The sequence below is a fragment of the Nerophis ophidion genome, linkage group LG11, assembly GCF_033978795.1.
Source record: "Nerophis ophidion isolate RoL-2023_Sa linkage group LG11, RoL_Noph_v1.0, whole genome shotgun sequence".
Lineage (NCBI taxonomy): Eukaryota > Metazoa > Chordata > Actinopteri > Syngnathiformes > Syngnathidae > Nerophis > Nerophis ophidion.
This window is the reverse complement of record NC_084621.1, coordinates 45,930,482-45,957,802: the sequence shown is the minus strand read 5'-3', so window position 1 is coordinate 45,957,802 and position 27,321 is coordinate 45,930,482. Positions and strand designations below refer to the sequence as shown.

General features: G+C 37.6%; 1 protein-coding gene across 3 annotated transcripts in view; it reads right to left on the bottom strand.

Moving 5' to 3' along the window:
• Window positions 1-1,855: 1,855 nt before the first annotated feature.
• The window catches only part of mtbp (MDM2 binding protein), a 48,332-nt gene continuing 22,866 nt past the window's right edge, over window positions 1,856-27,321 (bottom strand). For 2 of the 3 annotated variants that reach the window (XM_061916148.1, XM_061916149.1), the window contains 14 exons: window positions 27,014-27,080; window positions 26,763-26,880; window positions 26,294-26,473; window positions 19,702-19,815; window positions 16,736-16,885; window positions 14,330-14,423; window positions 14,098-14,256; window positions 13,776-13,871; window positions 13,440-13,694; window positions 13,194-13,351; window positions 5,056-5,168; window positions 4,017-4,130; window positions 2,375-2,440; window positions 1,856-2,271 (listed from right to left, as the gene is read on the bottom strand). In XM_061916148.1, the coding sequence (XP_061772132.1) occupies window positions 2,242-2,271; window positions 2,375-2,440; window positions 4,017-4,130; window positions 5,056-5,168; window positions 13,194-13,351; window positions 13,440-13,694; window positions 13,776-13,871; window positions 14,098-14,256; window positions 14,330-14,423; window positions 16,736-16,885; window positions 19,702-19,815; window positions 26,294-26,473; window positions 26,763-26,880; window positions 27,014-27,080 (1,714 nt within the window). In that variant the 3' untranslated portion in view covers window positions 1,856-2,241. The remainder of the gene's footprint in view (window positions 2,272-2,374; window positions 2,441-4,016; window positions 4,131-5,055; window positions 5,169-13,193; window positions 13,352-13,439; window positions 13,695-13,775; window positions 13,872-14,097; window positions 14,257-14,329; window positions 14,424-16,735; window positions 16,886-19,701; window positions 19,816-26,293; window positions 26,474-26,762; window positions 26,881-27,013; window positions 27,081-27,321) is intronic. The other variant, XM_061916147.1, reaches the window with a different exon arrangement.

Sequence of the window (27,321 nt, the reverse complement as noted above, 5' to 3'; positions counted from 1 at the left end):
TTGAAGTGTACCTATGAGGAAAATTCCAGACCTCTGTCATCATTTTAAGTTGGAGAACTTGCACAATCGGTGGCTGACTAAATACTTTCTTGCCCCACTGTATGTGTATACCATTCATATATGTGCCTGCATACTGTATATATACGGAACGACAAACATTGCGGAAATAACATTATTCTCCGTGCGTCAGCTAAATATACATATCTTCCACAACCCCAAACATGTCTTTTTCCAAGCCTGCAGTCAAGAGAAAGGTTAGTAATGAGCAAAGACAATTCCAGGAAAAGTGGGAGATGCAATATTTCTTTGTTGAGCAAAGGGGCACAAGGAATACAATTGGAAACGTCATTATACAACTACTGCGATGAGATGGTGACATGTCCACGGTGTACTCTGCCTTCCGCCCGAATGGAGCTGAGATAAGCCCCAGCAACCCCCGCGACCCCAGAAGGGACAAGCGGTAGAAAATGGATGGATGAATTATATAACTACACATGCTGAGGAGTATGCAACATTTTTTTTAAAGAAATCTTTTCTTGCGGCCCAGCCTCACCCAGACTCTGCGTCCAGTGGCCCCCAGGTAAATGGAGTTTGAGACCCCTGATATAAACTGCTACCAAGTGTTGAACAAATAAATGACATGCATACAAGTAAAACATTTTTAAAATGTTCCTGGATAACTTTCTGACAATAAAATTCCATCTGTGTTTAAATATTGTGGTCTTTATTTTGTTAAAATAAATCATTCAAGCGTGTAATAACCTGCAATTATTCATGATTAATCAAAATTCAGATTTAAAAAAAATATATTAACTGATAAATCATGTGACGGCGCTATTAAAAATGTATTCCAATATGAGCATTAAATTAACAAGTGTATAGTTTACATTGACAAAGAAGCCTAATGGTTAATTTATGAAAAAGGGTGTGAGTAAATGATTTTGACCACCTAATCATTATGTATTTTTGCAATTGTTTTGTGTTTTCATTGTGAAATATTTTTTTCTATATCTGGTGGAGGTCTGTATTTTATACTAAGTGACATTGTAGTTATAAAGTGCATCCGGAAAGTATTCGCCGTGCTTCACTTTTTCCACATTTTATGTTAGAGCCTTATTCCATCATTCTACAAACAATACCTCATATGTGAAAAGTGTTATTTGTATTGTTTAAAAAAAATACCAAATCTATTAAATATAAAAAATACATGTACGTAGGTATTCACAGCTTTTGCTCAATACTTTGTTGATGCACCTTTAGTAGCAATTACAGCCTCAAGTCTTTTTGAATATGATGCCACAAGTTTGGCACACCTGTATTTGGGTAGTTCCGCCCATTCCTCTTTGCAGCACCTCTCAAACCTATTAAAACCTTAATGGAGGCTTTTGGATGTTTCTTAAGGGCTTTATAGGCAGAATAGAGCAACTCCCATAGGCTCCATTGTAAGCAGACTTTAGATCGCATTTATTAACTATTTAGAATGCGTTAAAAAAAGAAAAAGACATGTTCTTGTTTTATATAAGGATTGTGAATGATGGGTAAAATAAAAAAAATAAAAAAATTGACTTACCCTTTCATAGTGACTTTGCCTGAGTGCAATATTCCTGATACTCAAGTTTCGCACACTGTTCTGCTTGACAACTATTAGAACAACTATATATACATACACACAATGGAATGTGCAATGTCTATACCTTTATTATTTATCAATAACTTTAAACCGATTCCACACTGGGACATGCTGTTCTGAGGGATTGTGAGACAAAAGCACTTGAAACAGTTGTAGGGCTAAATTATGTAAAGCTGTAATAATGACTGAGTTATTCATATTAAAGCATTGAGGATATCCAATTTATTGACAGTGAGTCAGCAACAAAAGAAATAGGTGATATTAGTGCTTATAGTGCAGGTGTGAGTTGACCATCTTTCTTTGTGAATAAGTACTTGCATGCTGATAACAAAAGTCTGAAGACATTTTCACAGGTATATTACGATACCATATTGCAGAGGAGATGGCATCAAAACACTTTATTGTTAGAATGCAATAGTCAAACATAAAACTGATTAAATATGTACATTAATCAAGTATTAAAACAAAGGGCTAAAAAAATACACAATACACAAAAAGCAGAATGAATTAGGGGGAATGTTAAAAAATAAATAAATAATGAGGGCTAATTAAAATAATTTTTAAAATATATGAAAGTAAAACAGGATTAAATGTGTCCAGATCATAATTTTTTAGGTCTTCTCCAGCACCCAGTCAATGACCTAAAATGCCACAAAACATGTGTTGAAAAAGGCAATCACTTATTAGTGGAGATTGAAAATACATTTTCAAGCCGACACGTACGATGGTTGGTATTGGGCTTACCTGTCTGGCATTGCTGCCAGCTGCTTTCTTCATCTCATCATGGAGACCACGAGATGTCTTCAGATCCTGAGATCAAATAAATTCAACTTTTTGTTTTTGTTTGTTTTCAGGGAAGTTTTAGGTCGCAGCCCAAATGAAGGCATAAAAAAAGTTTAAAATCAATTTTTAAGAAACTTTTCTAACAAGTACATTTAAAAAAATAAAGTACTGGTAATAACTTTGACTTTCTCATTTAACAGTTTTATTTTATGAATCCATGTTTGGAATGATATAAAACAGGGTTGTCTTAATGTTTTCCACTGAAGGCTATACACAGTGGAAAGTCAAAGAATTCGGGGCGCAACTTTGATACATTTTGTACATTAAAAAAGCTAAAACCAATCAGTTTCGGCTAAGGATGTAAAACTATGCCAATTTCATATCAAAGTTATGGTGACCAAAATGATCATGATAGTGATTTTGTTCATTGTGCTCAAAAAGTACTTATACACACACATTCAAAAACGTAATAATGAAATAAAATAAGTTAATAATCAGACACACAATATGTTTACTTTAGCAGAAAAAAACACATTGTTGTAGCTTTTAAAGAGCTACATTTTTCTAATTGAGCATTTAATTTTTTAAATTTTCTTCTGTTTTAATGGGAAAAGACAATGTGCCCTGTATTCATGTTAGCATTTAGGCTGGTTGCAAAGAGCTGGCGACTTGTCCAGGGTGTTCCCCGCCTTGCGCCCGATTGTAGCTGAGATATGCACCAGCGCCCCCCACGACCCCAAAGGGAATAAGCGGTAGGAAATGGATGGATGGATGGATTTAGGCTGGTTAGTAATTAGCTTGCTAGCTTGCTTCTCCAGGAAATAAGCAGTGTCACCCGTACGTAATTTTATCTAAGTGCAGATATTGATCATTGTTTTAGGATAATTTAATTTTTTAATTGTAAAACTAACCATTGGGAGTTTTAACACGATTTATAATTAATATAGGTAATCGTTACACCCCTAGCATACAGTACGCTAAGCTGTTCATGAAAAAACATTGTCATCTTAATTTTTGGTAGGTGACAAAGGAAATAGTATTTACTCATTAATTCATTCATTTAATTTTTCAGAGCATGTCAAGGCCCAAAACAAATTAATTGCCCTCCTAATGGGACACTTCTACTATAAAATATAGTATTTCTGTTTCAGTACGTATAAGACAACTGGGGTGCAGTGGGTCAGAATGGGTAACCAAAAAGCACCAGGTTTGATTCCTCTAAGGAGAAGGACTGATTTAGGCAGTTATTAAAATTGTCATACTTCTTGTGATCACCCCTGTTGTTAGTTAAATGAATTAGATACTAAATGCATAAATATTTAAAATATACCGTATCTTCATGTAGAAAAAAAGGAAGTTTATAGTGAATGCAGACTGTGTACTGCTAAATAAAGATGGTAACGATTTTAAAGAACGCACAATTAAATTGTGTACTGCACACGAGAAGGTCAAACTGTTTCCATTTATGTTGATTCCTTGCATATATTTGTAACAACAACAAAAACGAAAATATGTCAGACACTGCAGTCTTGGTGGAGGGGATGGAAAAAAACAAACAAAAGCGAATTCAGAGTAAAATAGTGTAGAGTGTGTGGGCACCAACCTTGAGATAGAATTTGGAGATATCAAACAGTCGTTTGCTGCATGCCTTAAAGCATTTATGCTCTGCTCTGACCCCATGATGTTTAAGTGTTTTGGCGACTACCTCCTGCAACATCTGAGGGCACACACAATGTCACAGGGAAAATAGTAAAACGAAGAATCTACTTGTAGTAATTCCCTTATCGCCAAATGTCAACTGAGTTCACACAAAGTAGTATCAGCAAGACTTCCCTCTATAAAAAGATATGTCAAAATGGCTTAACTTCCTTGGGAAAGGATGTCCTTCCTCTCTTTAAAAGCACACTATGGGATCTCAGATAGAAGACACACACTGTTTTACTGATAGATCGCCAGCACACAAACATCCCAAAACAAATGGCCACCTTTAATCTCGTGACAGCAGCTGATCTGAATAAACGCCATAAATTCCAGTGAAGGATCATCAAGTGTCCAACACAGACTTTTTAGGCTTTCAATCTACTGTCATGAATTAATCGCTGTCATTAGTCCTGAATTGTACCAACTGGTCTCGTAGATGTGCGCGCACTTGCACATTAGTATTGCTGCCGGATTTAATCTCCTGTTAGCGTAATGTTCACACATCAAGGTCGGAATGCATCTCGCAATGTGTGCACATGTAGTGAAGAGTGTGTGTAAACATGCATTTGTTATGCTGGGCGTGCGTGTGCAGGTGATAATATAGTAAAGCTGTTAAGGTGCCACAGTGATAACATGCAAAACATACATCATTTATCTTTGCTTCAGCTATTCCACCATTCTCGTTTGGAGGATGGAATGTGGATGAATTTGTCTCCAGTGTGTGTTCTTTTAAAGCTTTTATTCATGATAGTCTGCATAATCTTTACTTAGTCCTTTTAAAATGATTCTCCTTAGAATGTGGATTTACAGCATACACATTGTGACAAACTTGTTTCCATGGAAATGATGGTATTTTGTTAAAAGTTTAACCAGAAATATATGCTAAAGGTGTTGAAATAAGGACAAACATTGGATTTTGGTAGTTGTTAAATCTCACTTACCCTATTGTGTTTCTGGGAGCGCGACTCCTTGATACTTCGATCATTTGTCACCTCGTGATTACTTTTCTGTTCTGGTGCTTTATGCTTCTCAGCAAAAGACTGTTTGATCAGACCTGGGAAAAAAATGGTAGCCATAAAGCAATGCGACAATGACAAAAAGTAATAAAAAGCAGCTATATGAATATTTGATCCAATGTGCTTGATCTTAGGCCTTATAAGTGGACAGACAATATTCTTGCTTTTGCAACTAGAAAAAAAAAACATTGTGCAAAAGTCTTAGATCACCATTAGATATATTGTTGTAGCAATATTTTAACTGAGTTATTTTTGACAGCCCTAACCTTAAAAAACACTAAATTACAATGCACCAAGGAACAGGAGGTCACTAACCAAAGGTGTGAACAACAATAACAAAGTAGAGTTGTGAAGTGAAGTAAATTATATTTATATAGCACTTTTATCGAGAAACTCAAAGCGCTTTACATAGTGAAAAAAATCCCCCTGATAAGAACTCCCTTGGTGCTCTGGGTGTATCTGTTAAAAACAGCCTCTTAAGCTTTGGGGTTGTGTTTGACCAGTCGATGTGTTTAGAGCAGTGGTTCTTAACCTTGTTGGAGGTACCGAACCCCACCAGATCCATATGCGCATTCAGCGAACCCTTCTTTAGTGAAAAATAAAATGTTTTTTTTTTAAATTCAGGACAATTTTATATGTTTTTTTTACTGGTGCACAAAAAGAAGTGTGCATGAACATCACCTTGTTCAAAGAACAAAACCAACACAATGCATGAACTCACAACAAATTACACACCTGCAAATCAGATGGAATATTAGAGAGAACATTGTTTGGAGCTATCCATAATACGGGGATAGGGAGAAGTTTTAATTTACACGATGAGCCGGGTGTGACTTGACCTCTGCGCCAGAGGCTTTGCCGAACCCCAGAGGCCGACTCACCTAACCCCTAGGGTACGATCGAACCCAGGTTAAGAAACACTGCTTTAGAGGCTCACTGTCGTCAACTGACCAAAAACTGTTTTTATCACCCGAAAATATCTCTAAAGTGAAAAATTTGTTGACAAAATCGGATCTCAAAATGATCATTCACACGTTCATCTCGTCTTGCATTGACTATTGTAAATCTGTTTTCATTTGTCTCAGCAAGTCAACTCAAAAGAGACTTCAGACTGTACAGAATACGACCGCCAGACTTTTGACCGGTGCACCCAGAAGCCTAGCTTCCAGTCAAATTACGCATAGAGTTCATGATTTTAGTCCTGACTTTCCGTGCGTTTCATGGTGGGGCCCTAAATATATCGCTGTTTTGTTGTGCCCCTACACTTCAGGGTGCAGCTTTCGGTCTTCTGGCCAGGGTCTCATAAAGATCCCAAAAACTAATTTTAAAACCCATGGAGTCCTGGCATTCCAGGCTGTAGCCCCCAGACTCTGGAATGATTTGCACCAGTCCCTCCGTAAGCTTGGCTGTGTTGACTCTTAAAAAAAAATTTTGAAGACTTAACTTTTTAGTAAAGCTTTTATTAGTTGTTTTTTTGGCCGTGTTTACACTGCACACAAAATCTGATTTTTGTTTGCCCTAAATTGACACGGATCAAATTATTTTTGCCAGTCCAAATGCTCCAAAGAGCTTCAAATCAGATTTTTTCACATCAGATTCAGGCTACATAAGGAGGCAGTCCAAATCCAAATACTGAAGTCTGATAAAGATGACATTTTACTTGCAGTGAAAATATTTAGCTGAAAAAAATCTGATTTTGAAAAAAATAAGATTTGGGCCACTTTGGCCTGCGGTGCCCTGCATGGCCCTACACATTTTTTTCCATTTTTAATCCTCTTTATGATGTTGCTCCTATTGTTTTAATTTAATTGTTGTTTTATTCACCTATGCCTTGTACAGCACTTTGTAATTTCTATCTGTGAAAAGCGCTTTAAAAATAAAATGTACTGATTTACATCTTGATACTCTTCTCAAAAAGGCAAGTTGCACCAAATCTAGCAACTTTTCTGGTCCCTTTTGACATTTTGGCAACTGACATGGCACGAGACTCTCAAAGTAGCTGTTTGGAACATATACACGCAGGTCGAGAGGGCTAACTATCCAAAGTGTTGTAATCATTATATATCCCGCCCTCTTATGGCTTTTAGCACATAATGACGTACACTGCAAAACGCGCATTAGCTTCGTGTGTTGTGAGCTAATGATTTGGTTAGCTAACTTTAGCCACCATTGGAAGAATCCATTAATCCATTCTTCCATTTTCTACCGCTTGTCCCTTTTGGGGTTTGCTGGAGCCTATCTCAGCTGCATTTTGGCGCAAGGCGGGTTACACCATGGACAAGTTGCCTGCTCATCACATTCTATCATAACAACAATATGACAGAAAATTATTAAATGCTTCTCAGGGACTGCTTTTGTTTATGAATGTGCTGCTTTTGTGTGTATTTGCATATGCTACTTGCATGTACGTGTGTACGAGATAGCAGTGAGTCACAAGTATAGACGCCAAACAAATTCCTCAGGCCGACATATATATAATTAGTAATTGTGAAAAATAGACATTTAAAACAGATGTGTTTTGTTAATGTACAAATGGTAACATAAGATAGCTAGGAGTGTTCTTGTTATGTGTTTTTGGTTAAAAAAAAAAAGTAAAATAGTAACTTTGACAAACAGCAGGGATCGATGCTACCTAAAAAGCATCTAAAATCTCTTTATGACATTTTAAAAACGAGACAAAACGAAGTGACAAATGAAAGTTAATTTGTATTATTACTAAATACATGCGTTTTATGTTTTTTGGTCACTTTTTGTATCCACCACAGCCTTCATATAGTCATGATAAATTATGCAAATTAGAGGGTGACAATTACCAAAGTCCTCCCCTGAAACCAATTTTTTTCTGTGGGAAACAGTAACCAAAAAGTAAATGTTTATTGCCATCCATCCATGCATTTTCTTCCACTAGTCCCTTTCCAGGTAGCGGTGGGTGCTGGAGCCTATCTCAACTACTATCGGGCGGAAGGTGGCGTACACCATGCACAAGTCGCCACCTCATCGCAACACAGATAGACAGACAACATTCACACACTAGGGCAAATTTAGTGTTGCCAATCAGCCTATCCCCAGGTGCATGTCTTTGGAAGAGGGAGGAAGCCGAAGTACCCGGATGGAACCCAAGCAAGAGAACATAATGTTTAATGTCAATGCTAAAATTCTAGGGTTCTAACTATACTATAAATACAGCGGTATTTCAGAATCTAAATCATCACAATAATACTGTGAAGTGATATCGTATAAAATAAAAACTTGGTCAGTGTAGTTTTTTTGCTCGTACTTTTGAATTGGCTGGTATGGTAGTAAACTTGATATCCCCAAATTCCCTGCATTGCACGTGTGTGGGAGGTTGTAATGAAGGGAGAAGTGGTTGTTTTTTCAGACATTTCCTTAAAGAAGAACTGCCCTTTTATGGGAATTTTGCCTATCGTTCACAATCATTATAAGAGACAAAAGGTTGTTTTTGTTCTTTTTTGTTGCATTCTAACATGTAAAAATCGGCTTGTTCTTGGTGGCTAGCAATGCACCTAATGGAGGCAATCAATTCTACCTCTAACTCACTTTAAAAATGCAACAAAAACCGTCAACAATACCTAATTTATGTTCCGTAACCTGTATTAACCAAACCGTAGCGACATTGTTATTGTAAGAGCGAAGACTGCGGAACTCTTTTTCTAGCATATTAACACATCAGCATGCTGCGGTTTTAGCCGTAAAAGCTAACTACAGCAAGATATAATCCAACTTGTACGTCAGCACTAAATGCACTTGAGTTTGTAATGCACTAAGACACCAATCTATACTGACTTAAAAACAAGAACAATCATATTACAGTATCTGTAAAGTATTAGCCCACATTTCATGTTTTGTTTTTACACAGCTAGCCAAACAGCGAATGCTGTCCGTCATGATGCATGCAAGACGTTTTGCGTGTATCATGATCAATATAAAGTGTGACTCACTCGATGGACAGTTTTTGGTTTAGTCCAGCGGGCTGGAGACGTTTTTCCAGTTTATTTTGGTAAGCACTACGGCTGGGCAATATGGTCGAAAACTATATCATGATATTGCGTTTTTTATATTGATCGATATCGATAATTTTTAATACTTTTTATGACTTATTTAAGTCTGCCAATAAATGCAGTAACACAATTTCCAACTTACCAAAGGTACTATTAAACAGTGGAGAATGTGTCTGGTAGTCAGGTAGACTGAACGTGGCTGAGGTAATAAAATAATAAATGTAGATTTGAATATAATTACAGATTTGACACAGTAGATAGCAGTAGTGTGTATGCTTGAGAACACTACTCAGTTGTTTGGGAAGCAACAAAGTGAACCGACACATTGGAAGTGTTAGGATGTTGCCGCACTATCTGCATTAAAACCAACAAAACTAAAAACAAGTTTATGTTATTGATTTGATACATCAATATATTACAGTTTCTCTTCCCCTCCATGCAGAGAATCCATGGCAAGACAGAATGACGGCGCAACCACACTGGTTATGAGAGTAGCATATGTGTGTTTGTGTGCGCTCCTTTAAGAATGACAGTGTCGGGTAAATGAAGTCAGTGGAAGAGTTAGGAGAGCAAGCAGTTGCATGCAGTACTAAAGCGACTAAATTGTCACAAATCGGTGGCCTTGTCATTCCAACCCGAAAGCAAAGCTTAGCAGACCCATTGTTGGGTAAAATGAAGGGTCTTACCCCCGACGAAAATATCGGCCCCAAAGGGAACGTCTCTCCTGCGCGCCATGATAACGGTCTGGGACTGGTTTGGGAGCCGAACAGCAGGAAAAGTGTAATGTATACTGTTACTTGATTAGCTGTTTGCGTGTCCCTTCCATTGCTTAGTGCAGGGGTAGTGAACCTATGGCTCTACAGCCAGATGTGGCTCTTTTGATGACTGCATCGGGCTCTCAGATAAATCTTAGCTGACAATACTTAACAGGATAAGTAATTAATAATTCCACTGGTAATTACAGTGTGAAAAATAATATTCAAAATATAAAACATTCTCATGCATTTTATTCCATCCATTCGTTTTCTAGCGCACCTGTTCAACAAGTATTTTATTTATTATTGGTTCTGCTTCAAAATAACAATTTTATTTAAAATAATGAGAGACTTATTATACTCTAAAAATGTTGGTCTTACTTAAAAGTGCATGCATTTAGTTGTATTCAGTGTTAAAAAAAATATTATATGGCTCTCACGGAAATACATTTTAAAATATTTGGTTTTCATGGCTCTATCAGCCAAAAAGGTTCCCGACCCCTGGCTTAGTGAATACTGTTAACTGATTGGCTGTTAGCATGTCCCTTCCATTCCCCACTGACACTTCCTGTTTCTTGATTTCCCAAAGTGTAAGTAACTTTATGAAACAAATTTTGATTCATAATTCCTGGTTTCTTTCGACCAAAAATATAAATATATATGAAATATTTTATCGAACACATTCTGTATTGATATCGAATGTGTCTATTGTGATATATATCGATATGGTATTATTGGCCCAGCTCTAGTAAGCCACCCATTTATGTTGAAATAACATGGCTTCCAATTCCACATTTTGCAGCTTTGAGTCACTTTCACCTCGCTCTCTCTCTCTCTGCTCCAACGTCTCACTCTTCCTTTGTGGCAGCTTCTAAAAGCATTAGTTCATCGTCCATATATTCAGAACAAAAAAGATAAGGTTCTGAATCATTATTTGTCCAAAAATAGTCATCTTTGTTGTTAGTTACAAAATATGCTATGATTAGAAGACACACATGCCTTTGGTTTTTCTGAAGTACGATAACACACAGTTGTTGCCAGAAGTCGGAAATGCACTGCTATGGAAACGGAAATAAATTTACCAAGGAATTAAATTACCAAAATACAGTAAATTTTGTACATATGTAACGTGTCTGTCACTACATTATATATACTTGCAGTGTGTATACAAAAAATCGGAGGGTTTTAAAGTTGTTTTGAAGGCTATGAATGTGACTCCCATTAGCTGCATCTTCCAAGTATTTTTATCATTTTTGAATCCCCCTGCCCCCAAAAAGACGAGCGTTTCGGTCTTTCATAGGGATTGTGAATGACAGGTAAAATTCCACAAAAAGTGCCTGTTTCTCTTTAAGTTTTCATTCAAATCTATCCAAAATATTTTAAGTTATGTTGCTGAAAGACAGCCAAACAAAACCTGGCGAAAACACAACCTCTTTGGTCAGCGTATTGCAAGGCAAAGTCACCGCCTTTGTCTGGAGTGTTTCCAAGATGACACAAAAAGCTGGTCAGAGGTTGTGATGTTTAAACCCACCTTTTATAAATAACATTGAATCAGGAAATGCGCCAGACGGCAGCACGGGGAAAAAAAGGTTGGTGACACTGCACTGCAGGGAACACAAGTATTATGAGAAGCAACTAGATAAACGACCACCTGAAAATTTGATGCCAAGTCAGCCAAGCATCAATTTGTGAGGTAGACCTACATGTGAAGTCCCAGTGTCCGTGCACTCTCTTAAATGCAACTAATGGTAATACGCCTCCTTTCCTTTTAGAGCTGCTAAAATTATTGCTTTTCTGGAGACCTTGACTTCACACCAAAACAAGATATAGAAACAGCTAAGACCCGGTTCTCTCGTTGTGCTTGATGGCCTCTTGTAATATTGGCACAGGTGACAAATACTAAGTGTAAATAGCAGACATCATCAAGAAATGATCTCAGATTACGCTACGAACATGACACTACTACAAATAAGGTCTCGAAATTGCTGGATTGGAAGACGTGGGTCCGGAGCCAAAATTAGTGGGAGAGATAGAGAGAGGATGTTTTGAAGAAATTTTTGGACAGAGAATAAAAAGAAAATTTTGGAATGTCCCGTAGTTTATTCTGTGGATTGATGAAAAGGGTTTTAAGTTTGATAGAAAGAGTTTTACGTCCGAAGTAAAAAAAACTTCTTGCCCGCTTCAGATGGAGGTTACTAATTTTAAACTTGATATTTGTTGTGAGTAATACAGATTTATTGCTAACCGGGCTGGGTTACACAAATGCCGCTTAAAAAGGTTTGTGTACACTTTGTTCTTTGCCTTGTAATATTCCTGATTCATTATCTTACACTCACTTGTCAGGAGTCCAGATGAAGCCGCGGTATCATACATTTTCTTCGTTACCTTTTTAAATAAATCTCGGTTTCTTTTTTCTCCCATCAATGCACTTCAAAATGTTACGTTCTTCTAATTTGTGTATTTTTACAGTATTCCAATTGTTGCATTTGTTTTAATTGAATGGGATCTGTTTCTGGGTTAAAACCCATCCATACAAAATGTCGCATGTGCGTTACAAAGTGCCCCCTGCGGCGACACACATCTGGTTTTCAATCGTATAATCCAAGTATGTTAGTCTGACTACACAAAAAACAAACACGATCAAAGTAAGTTGTTTTCATGGGTTGTAGGATGCTTATTTAGAGCCAAACTGTTTGAGAAATCGGTCTAATTTAGTAAATGAACACATTGATTGTTTTACATTTGTTACACTGGATGTTTATACTGTAAGTATAAAAACACTTAACTGAAAGTATATCAGAAAATATATATCTATATTTGTACTTGTTTGTAGAAATAATATGATTAACATTTTTGCATTATATTTGGTTCAATTACATTAAGTGTATTTATCTTCAAGATTATTGCCACTTCATTTTACACACAATAACTTTAAGTCTCTTTTGGGGGGACATATACCCCAATAATATTGTACCGTGACCTTAATAGTGATAATAGAGATTTGGATACTGTTACATCCCTATAAAATTATGTCTTATACTGTATATAGTTGTAAATTGCTTTATAATTGTGAAATTTTCTTAGTGCATTCTACGCATTAACCCAATCTTATCTGCAGCAACGTTAGTGTAGCTGCTGTACTAAAGAATGATGAAGCTATATGGACGATATGATTTTTGAGATTGTTTAGTTTGTTATGTATCAACTGCTCAGTTGTCATTGCGCTGGCTGATGTTTCTGTGCAATGATGAAAACAACTTTAGTTAATGCTTAGTTCATTAGTTTTTACCTGAAGAAGTTTGTCGAGCAGCTGAGGAAGAAGAAATGGAAGACGAGGCAGACTGAGATCTTCCAGCATGTTGTCGTAGAGACCTGATGGCAGGATGTGTCCCACTACTGCCACTGCTCTGAGAACAGAGGGACTCACTGCTCTCTGACTTCACAAGCCTGCATTATTTAGGGCGAATGGATTAAGATTAACAAAAACAATAAAAGGATTTTATCAACTCCTCCATTCATCGATTTGTTTCCGTACCGCTTGCGTGGATAACCATCTGTGTCCCGGCACCTACGTTTGAGTCGGGCTACATCAGCGTTCTGCAAAGTTTCTCCATCGGGCACACTTCCTGGTTCTGACATCACAGCTGGTGAAGGGGCGGGGCTGAGTGCAAAAGGAAGGGCGGAGGGTTCCTTGCAGCAGGTGGTTTGAGTCTCGTAGCGAACGAGACGGGACTGGAGCCGTAGAAAAGCTTGGTCCCGATCTAAGGACTGCCGGCTATCCAGGCAGTACCTATTTAACAAAATATAAAAGGCGTATAATGAGAAGAATCTCAGCAGATACTCACAAGAATTCAAGGTGGTCGACACTTACTCTATGCCGTGGTAATTTGACAATGAAGCCTTTCTGAAAGACATCTGACTGACTCTTCTAGGAGACAAGTCTGGTGACAGCTGTAACACATTAGGGCTAAAGGAAATAAGGAAACAAAGACGAGATATAGTCTGTCAAACAGGCAAGTTTTACTGAGGGAGAGTAACGGTCAAAATAAAATCTTGGGAGCCTTGACTTAGTTACTAACTACACAGTAAATGCATGTGTACAATTTTATTTCGCTGTCAATAAAATGTTTTTCAAAATCAATATTTTCAACACGCAAATATCCTTCTGTGTTTATTCAACTAATTTATCTTACCCTCTTACAAGGACTAGTGGTTGTAGGTCGCTTGCTGGCTTGCCATCAAGTGTGAAGCGTCTCAAAAGTTCTTTGGCGTCTAGAGAGGTTGTGGGACCTTTCTGAAAATCTTTAGGACCCAAAAGGCTGTCACAGGGGCCTGGGCCTAATAGACCATATCTAGGACACAATACAGTATTAAGTACAAAAGAACTAGATGATGATTGGTTACTATGCTGAATTTAGAGGCCACCTTCTCTTCTGTCGTCTTTTCTGCAGGTTTTCCATGTTCTTAAGGACGCTCCTCTCGGACCAAATAGAATGTGCCATGGACATTATCTCAAATGCTATTGGAAAGAAAACAGGGTTGCAAGGTTGTTTAAAATCAAGCATGTGCTTTATGGACACTGTGCGAGAGACAAAAAGAGTATAAAAAGATAGACGAAAGGGGAAAAAGGTGATTTTTTTTGTGGAACCCGCTAATAAAACATGAAGGATGGGACACAAAAATTAAAAAAACATTTGAGAAATTAAGTCAAATAGAAAAATTCCAAATACATCTAAACACGTTACATGTGTATGTATCCGGTATGGCCAATTAAATGTTTGTCCCATAAAAACATGGTCGTAAAATTTCAGCATTAAATCTCAAGCGTTACAAACAATGAGATCACTCAAAAAATACATATTTTGCATAGACATATTCTATTTTGAAAGAACACTAAAAAAATATATCTTTAAGGTAGTATTTCCTAATGTATGGAAGGGGTTCTAAATTTCAGAACAACTGGTATTATAATGTAAGTCGAGAAATGTATTGTTAAATAAATTATTCAACATGTTTTTATACAAAACCTAGATAACCTAGATGTATCCGGTATGGCCAATTAAACGTTTGTCCCATAAAAACATGGTCGTAAAATTTCAGCATTAAATCTCAAACGTTACAAACAATGAGATCACTCAAAAAATACATATTTTGCATAGACAAATTCTATTTTGAAAGAACACTAAAAAAATATATTTTTAAGGTAGTATTTCCTAATGTATGGAAGGGGTTCTAAATTTCAGAACAACTGGTATTATAATGTAAGTCGAGAAATGTATTGTTAAATAAATTATTCCAAATGTTTTTATATAAAACCTAGATAAAAGTAGTGTGGTTGGTGACATGTATTCCTCAACTTGAAAAAAAAATGAGCGACTGTAAATAATATAATATCAGTGACCAACCTAAGCAAATCCAACTTTTCCTCAAATAATACATCTGAGGAAAAAATGTTCTCATCAAATCTATCAGAGTCAGTGAGAATCAGTTATTACCATTCACCTACACTCCCTCTGTCCACAGGTGTTTTACAAGGTACAATCTTGGGGCCTTTTTTTATTTATTCTCACAATGTCATTATTCAAATGTATGCAGACAATACCATCATTTATACACATGATAAAAATACAACTAAAGTAGCTGATAAGCTTTTACAGTCTTGAATGAGTTTGAGAGCTCACACAAAGTTATTTACACAATTAAGATATGCATATTAAGATTTTTTTATCAAGCATTGTACGGGATGTTTCCTGCTGTAAATAAAACTATCCTACGCATCATCCATCCATCCATCTTATTCCCTTTTGGGATCGCGGGGGGCGCTGGCGCCTATCTCAGCTACAATCGGGCAGAAGGCGGTGTACACCCTGGACAAGTCGCCACCTCATCGCAGGGCCAACACAGATAGACAGACAACATTCACACTCACATTCACACACTAGGGCCAATTTAGTGTTCCCAATCAACCTATCCCCAGGTGCATGTCTTTGGAGGTGGGAGGAAGCCGGAGTACCCGGAGGAAACCCACGCAGTCACAAGGAGGACATGCAAACTCCACACAGAAAGATCCCGAGCCTGGGATTGAACCCAGGACTGCAGGATTTTCGTATTGTGAGGCAGACGCACTAACCCCTCTTCCACCATGAAGCCCCCTAAGCATCAGATCTACTGCAAAATGTAATGGGTTTTTGTTTGACCCACTTCTTGCCCCTCTGCAAATTTTTCTAGAAGTAAATTGAGCAGTTTTGATGTAATCTTGCTAACTAGCAAACAACAAGAAGAGGCCATACAACATCTAGTTTAGTTGTAAATGCTTGTTTAATTGTGTAAACAAAGGACAATCATTCATTGTGTACCTAAGTATTTAGGATATAAAATCTGCTTGAGATGCAAGACTTACATGCCCTGCAACTACATTTTTTTTTCATTGGCGTCGACTTCCCTGTTCTCATTTTGATCTTGAGCAGCAGACAGAGTTGTTTTATTGCTAATGAATGCATTGTTTACACAAGCTCACCGACGCAAATGTAAAATTGACATATAACAAAGCAAGTCAGAATATGTGCGCTGTGAGACTACAGAACCCTTTCTTTGCTTTCTTTGATTGTTACGTAATGTTGAAGATATATGCATTGGTAGTTTGGAGCGCACTGTTCACATCTCTGAACAAGCAGTACACTGTACATTATTTGAATATGCTCTGCATGTATGCATGTTCAAAATAAACTGAACTGAACAAAGCTATATATATAAGCAAATTTGGCATACACTAAATCTTTTGAGGTTTTGGACAATTCAGCATATTCTATAGCCATGTCAGTCCAACCTTACCTGGGTTATTGGTAGATATGCTGGCCTTGTCAGGGAAAGAGGAGACCGAGGACAGAGTGGCATCGCTCATCATCAAGTATTGCTCTTTGGCCAGGTTCAAAATGGTCTTCAAGTCATCAGACATTGATGTTGAAGATTGTTCTTTTTGTCCTGGAAATACAAACAGGTTGTCACATGTAGGTTCTGTGGTGGGTTGTGATGTCTATTTAAAATTACATTATGGGTCATAACATTCACTGGCCCCATTATTAGATAATCCCGCACAGATATTACATCAAATACCCTGTATATGTAGCCAAATTATATTTAAATTACCTGTCAGTGGTATACAGTGCAGTTCTTCAGAACTGCAAACTAACACAATAACAAGTATTTCTCATTTAAAATATGTGATGTTCTAATTCATAGTATGTATTGCAAATATTTTCAGTGAGTTTTGTGGTTTGTAAGCTCGCCTTGAAGTATTTTTCAAAGAGCAGCCCTATGCTGTAGTTTATTTCCTCAAGGTTGAAAAATCCCACTTTCTTTGTATCTGGCTCCACTCCACTGGAGCTTTTCTATAGTTGTCTACTGTGTGTCTGTAAAATAATGATATTGCAACAGTTATGCAATGCACCAGCAAGGGCTTCGAGAAACAATGAGGAAGACGACAGTAGTCACCAAGAGGGCTAGGGTTTTACACATATTGGACAGTAGCCATTACAAACAACCATTCAAAAAGGTCTCGTTTTTTGAAAAACTTAAATCAGAGCAATTTACACTCAAATTTATTGTAAAACATAAGACAGCCTTTTAGTAGAGGGGTTAGATACACTGTTTTTAAACATTATGGCAAACTACAACTTTGCTAAGGAACACACTGTTTAATTAATGCATCTATGTACAAACCCTGTTTCTATGTTAAGTGGGAAATTGTGTTATATGTAAATATAAACGGAATACAATGATTTGCAAATCATTTTCAACCCATATTCAGTTGAATATGCTACAAAGACAACATATTTGATGTTCAAACTGATAAACTTTTTTTTTTTAAATAATCATTAACTTTAGAATTTGATGCCAGCAACACGTGACAAAGAAGTTGGGAAAAGTGGCAATAAACACTGATCAAGTTGAGAAATGCTCATCAAACACTTATTTGGAACATCCCACAGGTGTACAGGCTAATTGGGAACAGGTGGGTGCCATGATTGGGTATAAAAACAGCTTCCAAAAAATGATGTCTTTCACAAGAAAACATGGGGCAAGGTACACCCCTTGGTCCACAACTGTGTGAGCATATAGTCAAAGATTTTAAGAACAACGTATCTCAAAGTGCAATTGCAAGAAATTTATGGATTTCAACATCTTCGGTCCATAATATCATCAAAAGGTTCAGAGAATCTGGAGAAATCACTCCACGTAAGCGGCATGGCCGGAAACCAACATTAAATGACCGTGACCTTCGATCCCTCTGACGGCACCGTATCAAAAACCAACATCAATCTCTAAAGTATATCACCACACGGGATCAGGAACACTTCAGAAAACCACTGTCACTAAATACAGTGCGTCGCTACATCTGTAAGTGAAAGTTAAAGCTCTATTATGCAAAGCGAAAGCCATTTATCAACAAAACCCAGAAACGCCGCCGGCTCCTCTGGGCCCGAGATCATCTAAGATGGACTGAAGCAAAGTGGAAAAATGTTCTGTGGTCTGACGAGTCCACATTTCAAATTGTTTCCGGAAATATTCGACATCGTGTCATCCGGACCAAATGGGAAGCAAACCATCCAGACTGTTATTGACCCCGGACTGTTGAACGACTAAAGCTCTTCATAAAACAAGAATGGGAAAGAATTCCACTTTCAAAGCTTCAACAATTAGTTTCCTCAGCTCCCAAACGTTTATTGAGTGGTGTTAAAAGAAAAGGTGATGTAAGACAGTGATGACTTAGAATGCATAAAAGAAAAACATTGTGTTCATGTTTTATATAGGGATTGTGGATGATAGACAGCACATATCCCTCTAATGTATGTGTAATTCCAGTATTACTGATCAGATACTATGGTCGGAGAGCAGAAGTGTTACTCCATTGACATCAATCTACAAGAATTACCGAAGACGTTCGAAGCGGTATATTTAAAATGGCTGACTGAATTTGTGGCATTTTGTGATGTTCAAATGTGTTCGCATGTGCTTTGCAGATCGTAAATACAATTCCATATGGTTAAATAGATACAATGAAACATAATTAAGCATATAAAGTCAACTTGTTATTTCACTCTACTGGTACTTTAAAAAGTCAATGCAAGGATACACCACTGTGTTTACATTGGTCCAAAAAGTCTCTCCCATGTTCCAAACTGAACTCTGGCTGCCCGTTGAATAGTCATAATATACCTCAAATAATTGCTTTCATCTGCATCTACGGATTTGATATTTGTTACTTAAAAAACTAAATCAGTAAACATGTACCCCGCCTTCCGCCCGATTGTAGCTGAGATAGGGAATAAGCGGTAGAAAATGGATGGAGTAAACATGTTGGCGTATTGATGAATGTGGATGCTTTTTTCAAGTGCCTTTCTTTTGTAATTATTGAGTCCTTTTACTGAGAAAAAATATCCAGAATGGTTGCTACAGTAGTGGACATGACTCACAGCTTTCTGTCATCCATTAATATTAGGTAGAAACGGGTCTACTATAACGCTTTGTGGCTTTTAAAATGAATCAGGCCCAATGTTGACAGAGACCACTTCCTTATTGTACATCAAGGAATATTTTTTCACATATCTCAAATGTGTGTGTTCAAGGTCAAATGCTTAAGGCCTCTGATTATCATGCAGCGTGTAAAAGCAAATACCTACAAGCTCTATTTTTAAAATGTAAAAATGTGCCTGAGTCCTCCCCCCTCTCTCCTCTAAACATCTACATATGCTGAGTATATTTGTTCATGTCACCAGCTCCTTGTACCTTGTACTTACTGATATATTCTTGGAGGGCCAATGCTTGGACCTGGGCCACCTTCCTCTCTCTCCTCAGCAGCCCATCTCCTTGGAGGCAGGGCAGAGTGTATAAGATGTTGTTTCTAAGGCCTCCTGGATTGAACGAAAGTAAAGAATGAAAATGGCTATGTAGGTTTGCGTTGACCAATACATGGGCAGAACTTCATTCCTCAGAATCGGGTCATAAAACTTGTGACACCACATCATAAAAGCAAAAAGGTTGGCAGACACCAATAAACACACATGGCAGAAAGCAGAGGTACTCTATGGGAGAAATGACCATCACCCTCACATTCTAAGATTACTTGTAGTGCTGTACAGTCAAGGTACCATATATAATATTGCTCTGCATGTAAAACTACTTTTAACAGATGTCCCTTGAAGGTTGCATGAAATGTTAATGTCAGAATTCTGAGGGTGAACAGAAAGTTTAGTTTTTTGAATTTCATCTCACATCACCTATATACCAGTACATATAACTCTTTACACTATCTCTCTCTGTGTATATATACAAACCCCGTTTCCATAAGAGTTGGGAAATTGTGTTAGATGTAAATATAAACGGAATACAATGATTTGCAAATCATTTTCAACAACCCATATTCAGTTGAATATGCTACAAAGACAACATATTTGATGTTCAAACTGATAAACATTTTTTTTTTTTGCAAATAATCATTAACTTCAGAATTTGATGCCAGCAACGCGTAACAAAGAATTTGTGAAACGTGGCAATAAATACTGATAATGTTAAGGAATGCTCATCAAACACTTATTTGGACCATCTTCCAGGTGTGCAGGCTAATTGGTAACAGGTGGGTGCCATGATTGGGTATAAAAACAGCTTCCAAAAAAATGCTCAGTCTTTCACAAGAACGAATAGGGCGAGGTACACCCCTTTGTCCACAACTGCGTGAGGAAATAGTCAAACAGTTTAAGAACAATGTTTCTCTAAGTGCAATTGCAAGAAATTTAGGGATTTCAACATCTACGGTCCATAATATCATCAAAAGGCTCAGAGAATCTGGAGAAATCCCTCCACATAAGCGGCATGGCCAGAAACCAACATTGAATGACCATGACCTTCAATCCCTCTGACGGCACTGTATCAAAAACCAACATCAATCTCTAAAGGATATCACCACATGGGATCAGGAACACTTCAGAAAACCACTGTCACTAAATACAGTTTGTCGCTACATCTGTAAGTGCAAGTTAAAGCTCTACTATGCAAAGCGAAAGCCATTTATCAACAACATCCAGAAACGCTGCCGGCTTCTCTGGGCCCGAGATGATCTAAAATGGACTGATGCAAAGTGGAAAAGTGTTTTGAGGTCTGAGGAGTCCACATTTCAAATAGTTTTTGGAAATATTCGACATTATGTCATCCGGACCAAAGGGGGAAGCGAACCATCCAGACTGTTATCGACGTAAAGTTCAAAAGCCAGCATCTGTGATGGTATGCGGGTGCATTAGTGCCCAAGGCATGGGTAACTTACACATCTGTGAAGGCACCATTAATGCTGAAAGGTACATACAGGTTTTGGAACAACATATGCTGCCATCTAAGCGCCGTCTTTTTCATGGACGCCCCTGCTTATTTCAGTAAGACAATGCCAAGCCACATTCAGCACGTGTTAGTACAGCGTGGCTTCATAAAAAAAGAGTGCCGATACTTTCCAGGCCCGCCTGCAGTCCAGGCCTGTCTCCCATCGAAAATGTGTGGCGCATTATGAAGCGTAAAATACGACAGCAGAGACACCAGACTGTTGAACGACTGAAGCTCCACATAAAACAAGAATGGGAAAGAATTCCACTTTCAAAGTTTCAACAATTAGTTTCCTCAGTTCCCAAACATTTACTGAATGTTGTTAAAAGAAAAGGTGATATACCACAATGGTGAACATGCCCTTTCCCAACTACTTTGGCACGTGTTGCAGCCATGAAATTCTAAGTTAATTATCATTTGCAAAAAAAAAGAAAGTTTATGAGTTTGAACGTCAAATATGTTGTCTTTGTAGTGCATTCAATTGAATATGGGTTGAAAATGATTTGCAAATCATTGTGTTCCGTTTATATTTACATCCAACACAATTTCCCAACTCATATGGAAACGGGGTTTTTGTATGTATGTGTTTTTAGCTGTTTTTATAACTAATCATAGCACCCACCTGTTCCTAATTAGCCTGCATACCTGTGGGATGTTCCAAATAAGTGTTTGATGAGCATTCCTCAACTTTATCAGTATTTATTGCCACCTTTCCCAACTTCTTTGTCACTTGTTGATGGCATCAAATTCTAAAGTTAATGATTATTTGAAAAAAAGAAAAAAGTATCAGTTTGAACATCAAATATGTTGTTTTTGTAGCATATTGAACTGAATATGGGTTGAAAATGATTTGCAAATCATTGTATTCCGTTTATATTTACATCTAACACAATTTCCCAACTCATATGGAAACGGGGTTTGTAGATGTACGGCTGCAACTCCTGCATTTGGCACCTTTAGGGACTTGACTGCAGCCAACAACACGGAGAAAGAAATGGCGTGAAAATTTGGTGACGATAACAGCGACATTATCATCCTGTACGTTTGCTCCAGGTAAGAAGCCTACTGTATAAGAATACATTCGCTTTGCATTTTAACTATCCATAGTGATCATAGTCAGCTCGGTTCCTCATACTGTACTTTGTAATGTTAATGTAAAGTTTTTAATTCACTTTCATCTGTAGTTAAATACTTTGGAAACAAATTAATTGTGGCTGGCTAAAATATTATGTAAACTATTTTATAACATGGTTGTATGGTTACAAAATGATTAGCAGGCTCAATATTATATTTTATTCATTAAAAGGTTAAACATTCCCATGCAGAAATATGAAGACCATTAACTTGGGTTGGATTGAGGTGTGATCTGGGGTGGAGGGCTAATCCGGTTACTTTTAGACCTCCACCCCAGATCACACCTCAATCCAACCCACTTCTTCAAAGTGGGCTGGCTCAGGGTGGAGGACAGAGTAAAACAACCTGCACTGAGCCTAGTCTATAAAATCCGCTACACCTCCTTGATACCGAAGTACATGTCAAATTACTTCCTTAACGTAAATGACCGCCATAACCACAACACCAGGGGGCGCTCCACAAACCACGTTAAACCCAGATTTCGATCTAACAAAGGTCTTAACTCATTCTCTTTCTATGCCACATCAATGTGGAATGCACTCCCAACAGGTATAAAAGTAAGTGCATCTCTATATTCCTTCAAAACCGCTCCAAAACAACACCTCCAGGCAACTTCAACACTTTACTAATACCCTCCTCCATTCACATCCCATCTCCCCGGATTATAAACAACTCAAATGTACTTCTAATGTATATACTTGATCTTATGCTATCTGAACTCACTATATTCTCTGCTGGCTGTACATATCCTACTAAATAAGACCTACACTGTTTCAATGTCCACATTTCTCTGTTGATGCAATTGTTGATGACTGAAGTTCTGATATCAACCAAAGCTCCTCATCCCACCCCCCGGATTGTAAATAATGTAAATAATTCAATGTACATACTATGATGATTAACTTGTGTGATGACTGTATTATGTTGATAGTATATATTTGTACCATGAATTGATTAACGTGGACCCCGACTTAAACAAGCTGAAAAACTTATTCGGGTGTTACCATTTAGTGGTCAATTGTACGGAATATGTACTGTACTGTGCAATCTACTAATAAAAGTATCAATCAATCAATCAATCAAAACTTGTACCACATGTAATTATCAGAAGCTTTTAATCGGGTAGAAATATCACGTATGACAGCTGGGATAGAATCCAGTCCTCCGTGACCCCAAAAGGGACAAGCGGTGGGAAATGAAGAGTTGGATGGATATTACAAAAACATCTTTGACAATGAAGGCATGAGCATAACAATCAACATTTTGTTATTTATGTGTGAAACGTATCTAAACATGGAAGTATTTCTACAAAATACAAAATCTTTTCAACTCCTGTTAGTGACTTTTCTTTCTCAAAAAAGACTAGCGAAAAATCTAGCAACTTTTTTGGGATGTTTACAGACATAAAAGCGCGTAACGCTCCTATGTCTTTAATGTAAAGCACTGTTGCTGTAAGTCTTACTTCGCAGTTGCCCTGTCTACCGAATGTCTGCTCTTAGACAGCTTGTACTGAAAACACATTTCATTGTACTTTTAAGTGCAATGATAATGAAGTCCAGCAGAGAGGAGACCCACACTCACTCTGGGCAAAGCTGCCGCTGTTTCTACCTCAGTTGAGATGTAAATGTTTTATCACTGCTTCAAATATAAACAGACCTATCGTTCATCTCAGTAAGCTAGTCAATGGATTTGGTTTGTTTGTGAATATCTCAACCTTTCAGTCTTTTGATCAAATTTTACACTCTCACATTGAACATGGTAGAACAAATATAAGTAGAATTAAACTAAGAATTAACAGAAGAAAATGTATATTCAGTTCAAATCACAATTTGCATTTTATAACTTGACATTTTTTTTAAGTTTATGGATTGGAATGCTTTGAAGTTGTTTGTTCTGTATGTATGTATATATATATATACATACACACACACACATATATACACATTTATATAAGGGCTGGGCGATATATCGATATACGCGATATATCGCGGGTTTGTCTCTGTGCGATATAGAAAATGACTATATCGTAATATTCGAGTAGACGTTCTCACGCAGTTGTTTTTAGCTGCGGGCATTACACTACAGCAGGGGTGCCCACACTTTTTCTGCAGGCAAGCTACTTTTCAATTGACCAAATCGAGGGGATCTACCTCATTCATATATATCAATTATATTTATTTATTTATGAAAGAGACGTTTTTGTTAACAAGTTGAATGTGTTTAATGATAATACAAGCATGTGTAACACATATAGATGTCTTTCTTTCACGAAGGCCGACTGTACATTTCCTATCTTCACAATAAAAGCCCTGCTTTATGCTGCTTGCGCTAACAAAATAAGAGTCTCGGAAAGCTGGCATGCACAACCGGTCGGTCGGAGACTCTTATTTTGTTAGCGCAGACAGCATGAAGCAGGGCTTTTATTGTGAAGATAGGAAATGTGCAGTCGGCCTTTAGAGTTTTGATGGAAGGTACGGCGCGAGAGTCTGTTGAAATAAAAAGTGTTTCTCGACTTCCTCTCAGTCATTTTTTTCTTAATAATGGTCTCGCAGCAGCCAGCGTCATTTCACAAGACCTTCTGGTGCCGTGAATGTCAATCAAGTGACGTTTTGGTTAAGATTAATGATCGCTAATTTTTAGGTCTATTTTTTTAAAAGTCTGGCTGGCGATCGACTGACACACCCTCCGCGGTCGACCGACGTAATGGGCACCCTTGCACTACAGGCTTTCCTCGCTCTTTCCTGTGTCTCCTTCTCATAGACAAGCAGACATTCTTATATACGTCACATACTGTCACGTCATACGTCACATACGTATACGTCCTCGCCCAGCAGAGAGGTAGCGGCGTGGCTAATGTTAGTTGTGATGCTAGCAGGTTGTTGCGAGAGAAAGAAGGTGCGAATCTCGTAACAAATGAAGGAAGAATTAATTCCCAAGAAAAACAACACAGGTTCTATCGTCTGGCGGTGGTTCGGCTTCAAGCGGGAATATGTCGAATAGACAACTTTAATTTGTCATGTGTGGGGCACAAGCGTTGCTACCAAGAGTAACATTACTGCTAATATGTAGTATCATTTGAAAAGTCACCTGCTAATAACTTTAATAAATACAGTTTTGGTAAATTGACTTAGTTGTGATTTCCTTCTCTGCATGAAAGTTCAAAAGTAGCATATATTAGTGCAGTATGAACAAGAATGTTTTAATGTAAACACATAGAACCACCATACTGCTGTGATTATATGTATCCAGTGTTCATTCAATGCTAAGGCAAAATACAGAGAAATATATCAAATATAGCAATATGGCCTAAAAATATCGCAATATGAAAAAAAGGCAATATCGCCCAGCCCTAATTTATATACATATACTCAGCGGTTAACGGAATAGAAGCGTTAATTGGATCTTTTAAAATAATGCCAGATTTTGGTGCTTACGAGGTTAAAAAAAATTTAAACTAACTGAAAAAATACAGTAGAGAAATCTATAAAAGACCACTTTTTAATGGCGGATGTTTCCCCCACATTCATTTTAGCTATCCTTTCATGTTTTTTAATTTCACAGTTCGCAGCACCATAGCCTTCCAAAACATGCTGCTATGTACCTAAAAAACTCTTCATGACTCATTAAAGGAGAAATGTATAAAATATTGGTTAAAAAAGGCATAGTAATCTCACATACAGCACAAGTTACCCGATGCACAGTGATGGCTGCTTAACACTCACACTTGTGGCTATAAAATTTGAGGGGACAAGCAGACTTTAGTAAACAAGTCATGTGAAACTCAACCGTTCATTTCTTGTTATTCATTTTCTCCTTTTCAAACTGTCAGGGAGGCCAAAGGCTTGAGGTTTTGGTCTGGATGACTTACTAAATGCTTTTGTAACATACCTGATGCTGACAGCAGCTTCTGCCCCAACATCCCAGAGACTGTCGCCATGGCAGCCGCGCCATTAATCTGACTGTCGGAATGTAACACCCTGACTGTACAGACTCCGTCCTCCATGTTGTCTGAGCCCTGGACCAACAGGAAGTAGTGAGCATGCTCCCCTTTGACATCTACATCAGGTGCTGCAAGACAACATATGAATGTTAAAACAGAGTAGACATTGCAGGCTGTAGCTCCATTCTTTATCATGTCTGAAACACAAAATAATATGCAATACATTTCTGCTACAGTCCAATGTCCACATGATTACAGTCAAATCAGTTGACAATATTTTTATAGCAGTTTTCTGCGTGTGAGTCTGCCTCATTCATTGGGCTTTATCATCTGTACAAATGTAGCTCTTGTTATTAATGTATTTCAGTATGCTAGATAAAACACATTGTTACACTATATGGTAATGAAAGGACTCACTGGATAAGGACTTGGGTCGCCTGGCTAGAGACTCTCTCCAGCGCTGGGAGCTGATTTGGCTCGCTGGTGTCTGCACAATTGGGGTGACAACGCAGGACAGGCTGAGCAAAGCTCCTACCTGAGCACAGAAAAAAATGTATTCAATTCACACACAATGCCCCAGTCGGATGACCTCTTACTCAACAAAATGAATTGGATTGTGACAAGTAAAAATTGTGACAGTGATGAACTGCCAGCATTAAGTCAAGTACCTTTCCACTCAATGACCTAAGCTGCTCCACTACAAGTTTACTTTTCACTGACTCCACAGCAAGGTATCTGATTTTTTTTTTTAGTTTAGGAATATACCATGTTAAAACAATGCATAAACTGCAAAATAGGTTGAACTTGAAATCAATAAAACCAGCTTAATTTGATATGCTAAACATGCCAAAATATATCTAGCCATCCATTTTCTATACCGTTTGTCCTATATTAGGGTCTTGGAAATAATATTGAATAATACTTATGAAAAAGGATTAAAAACATGACAATAAAATGTAAGTGTGATGCAGAAACC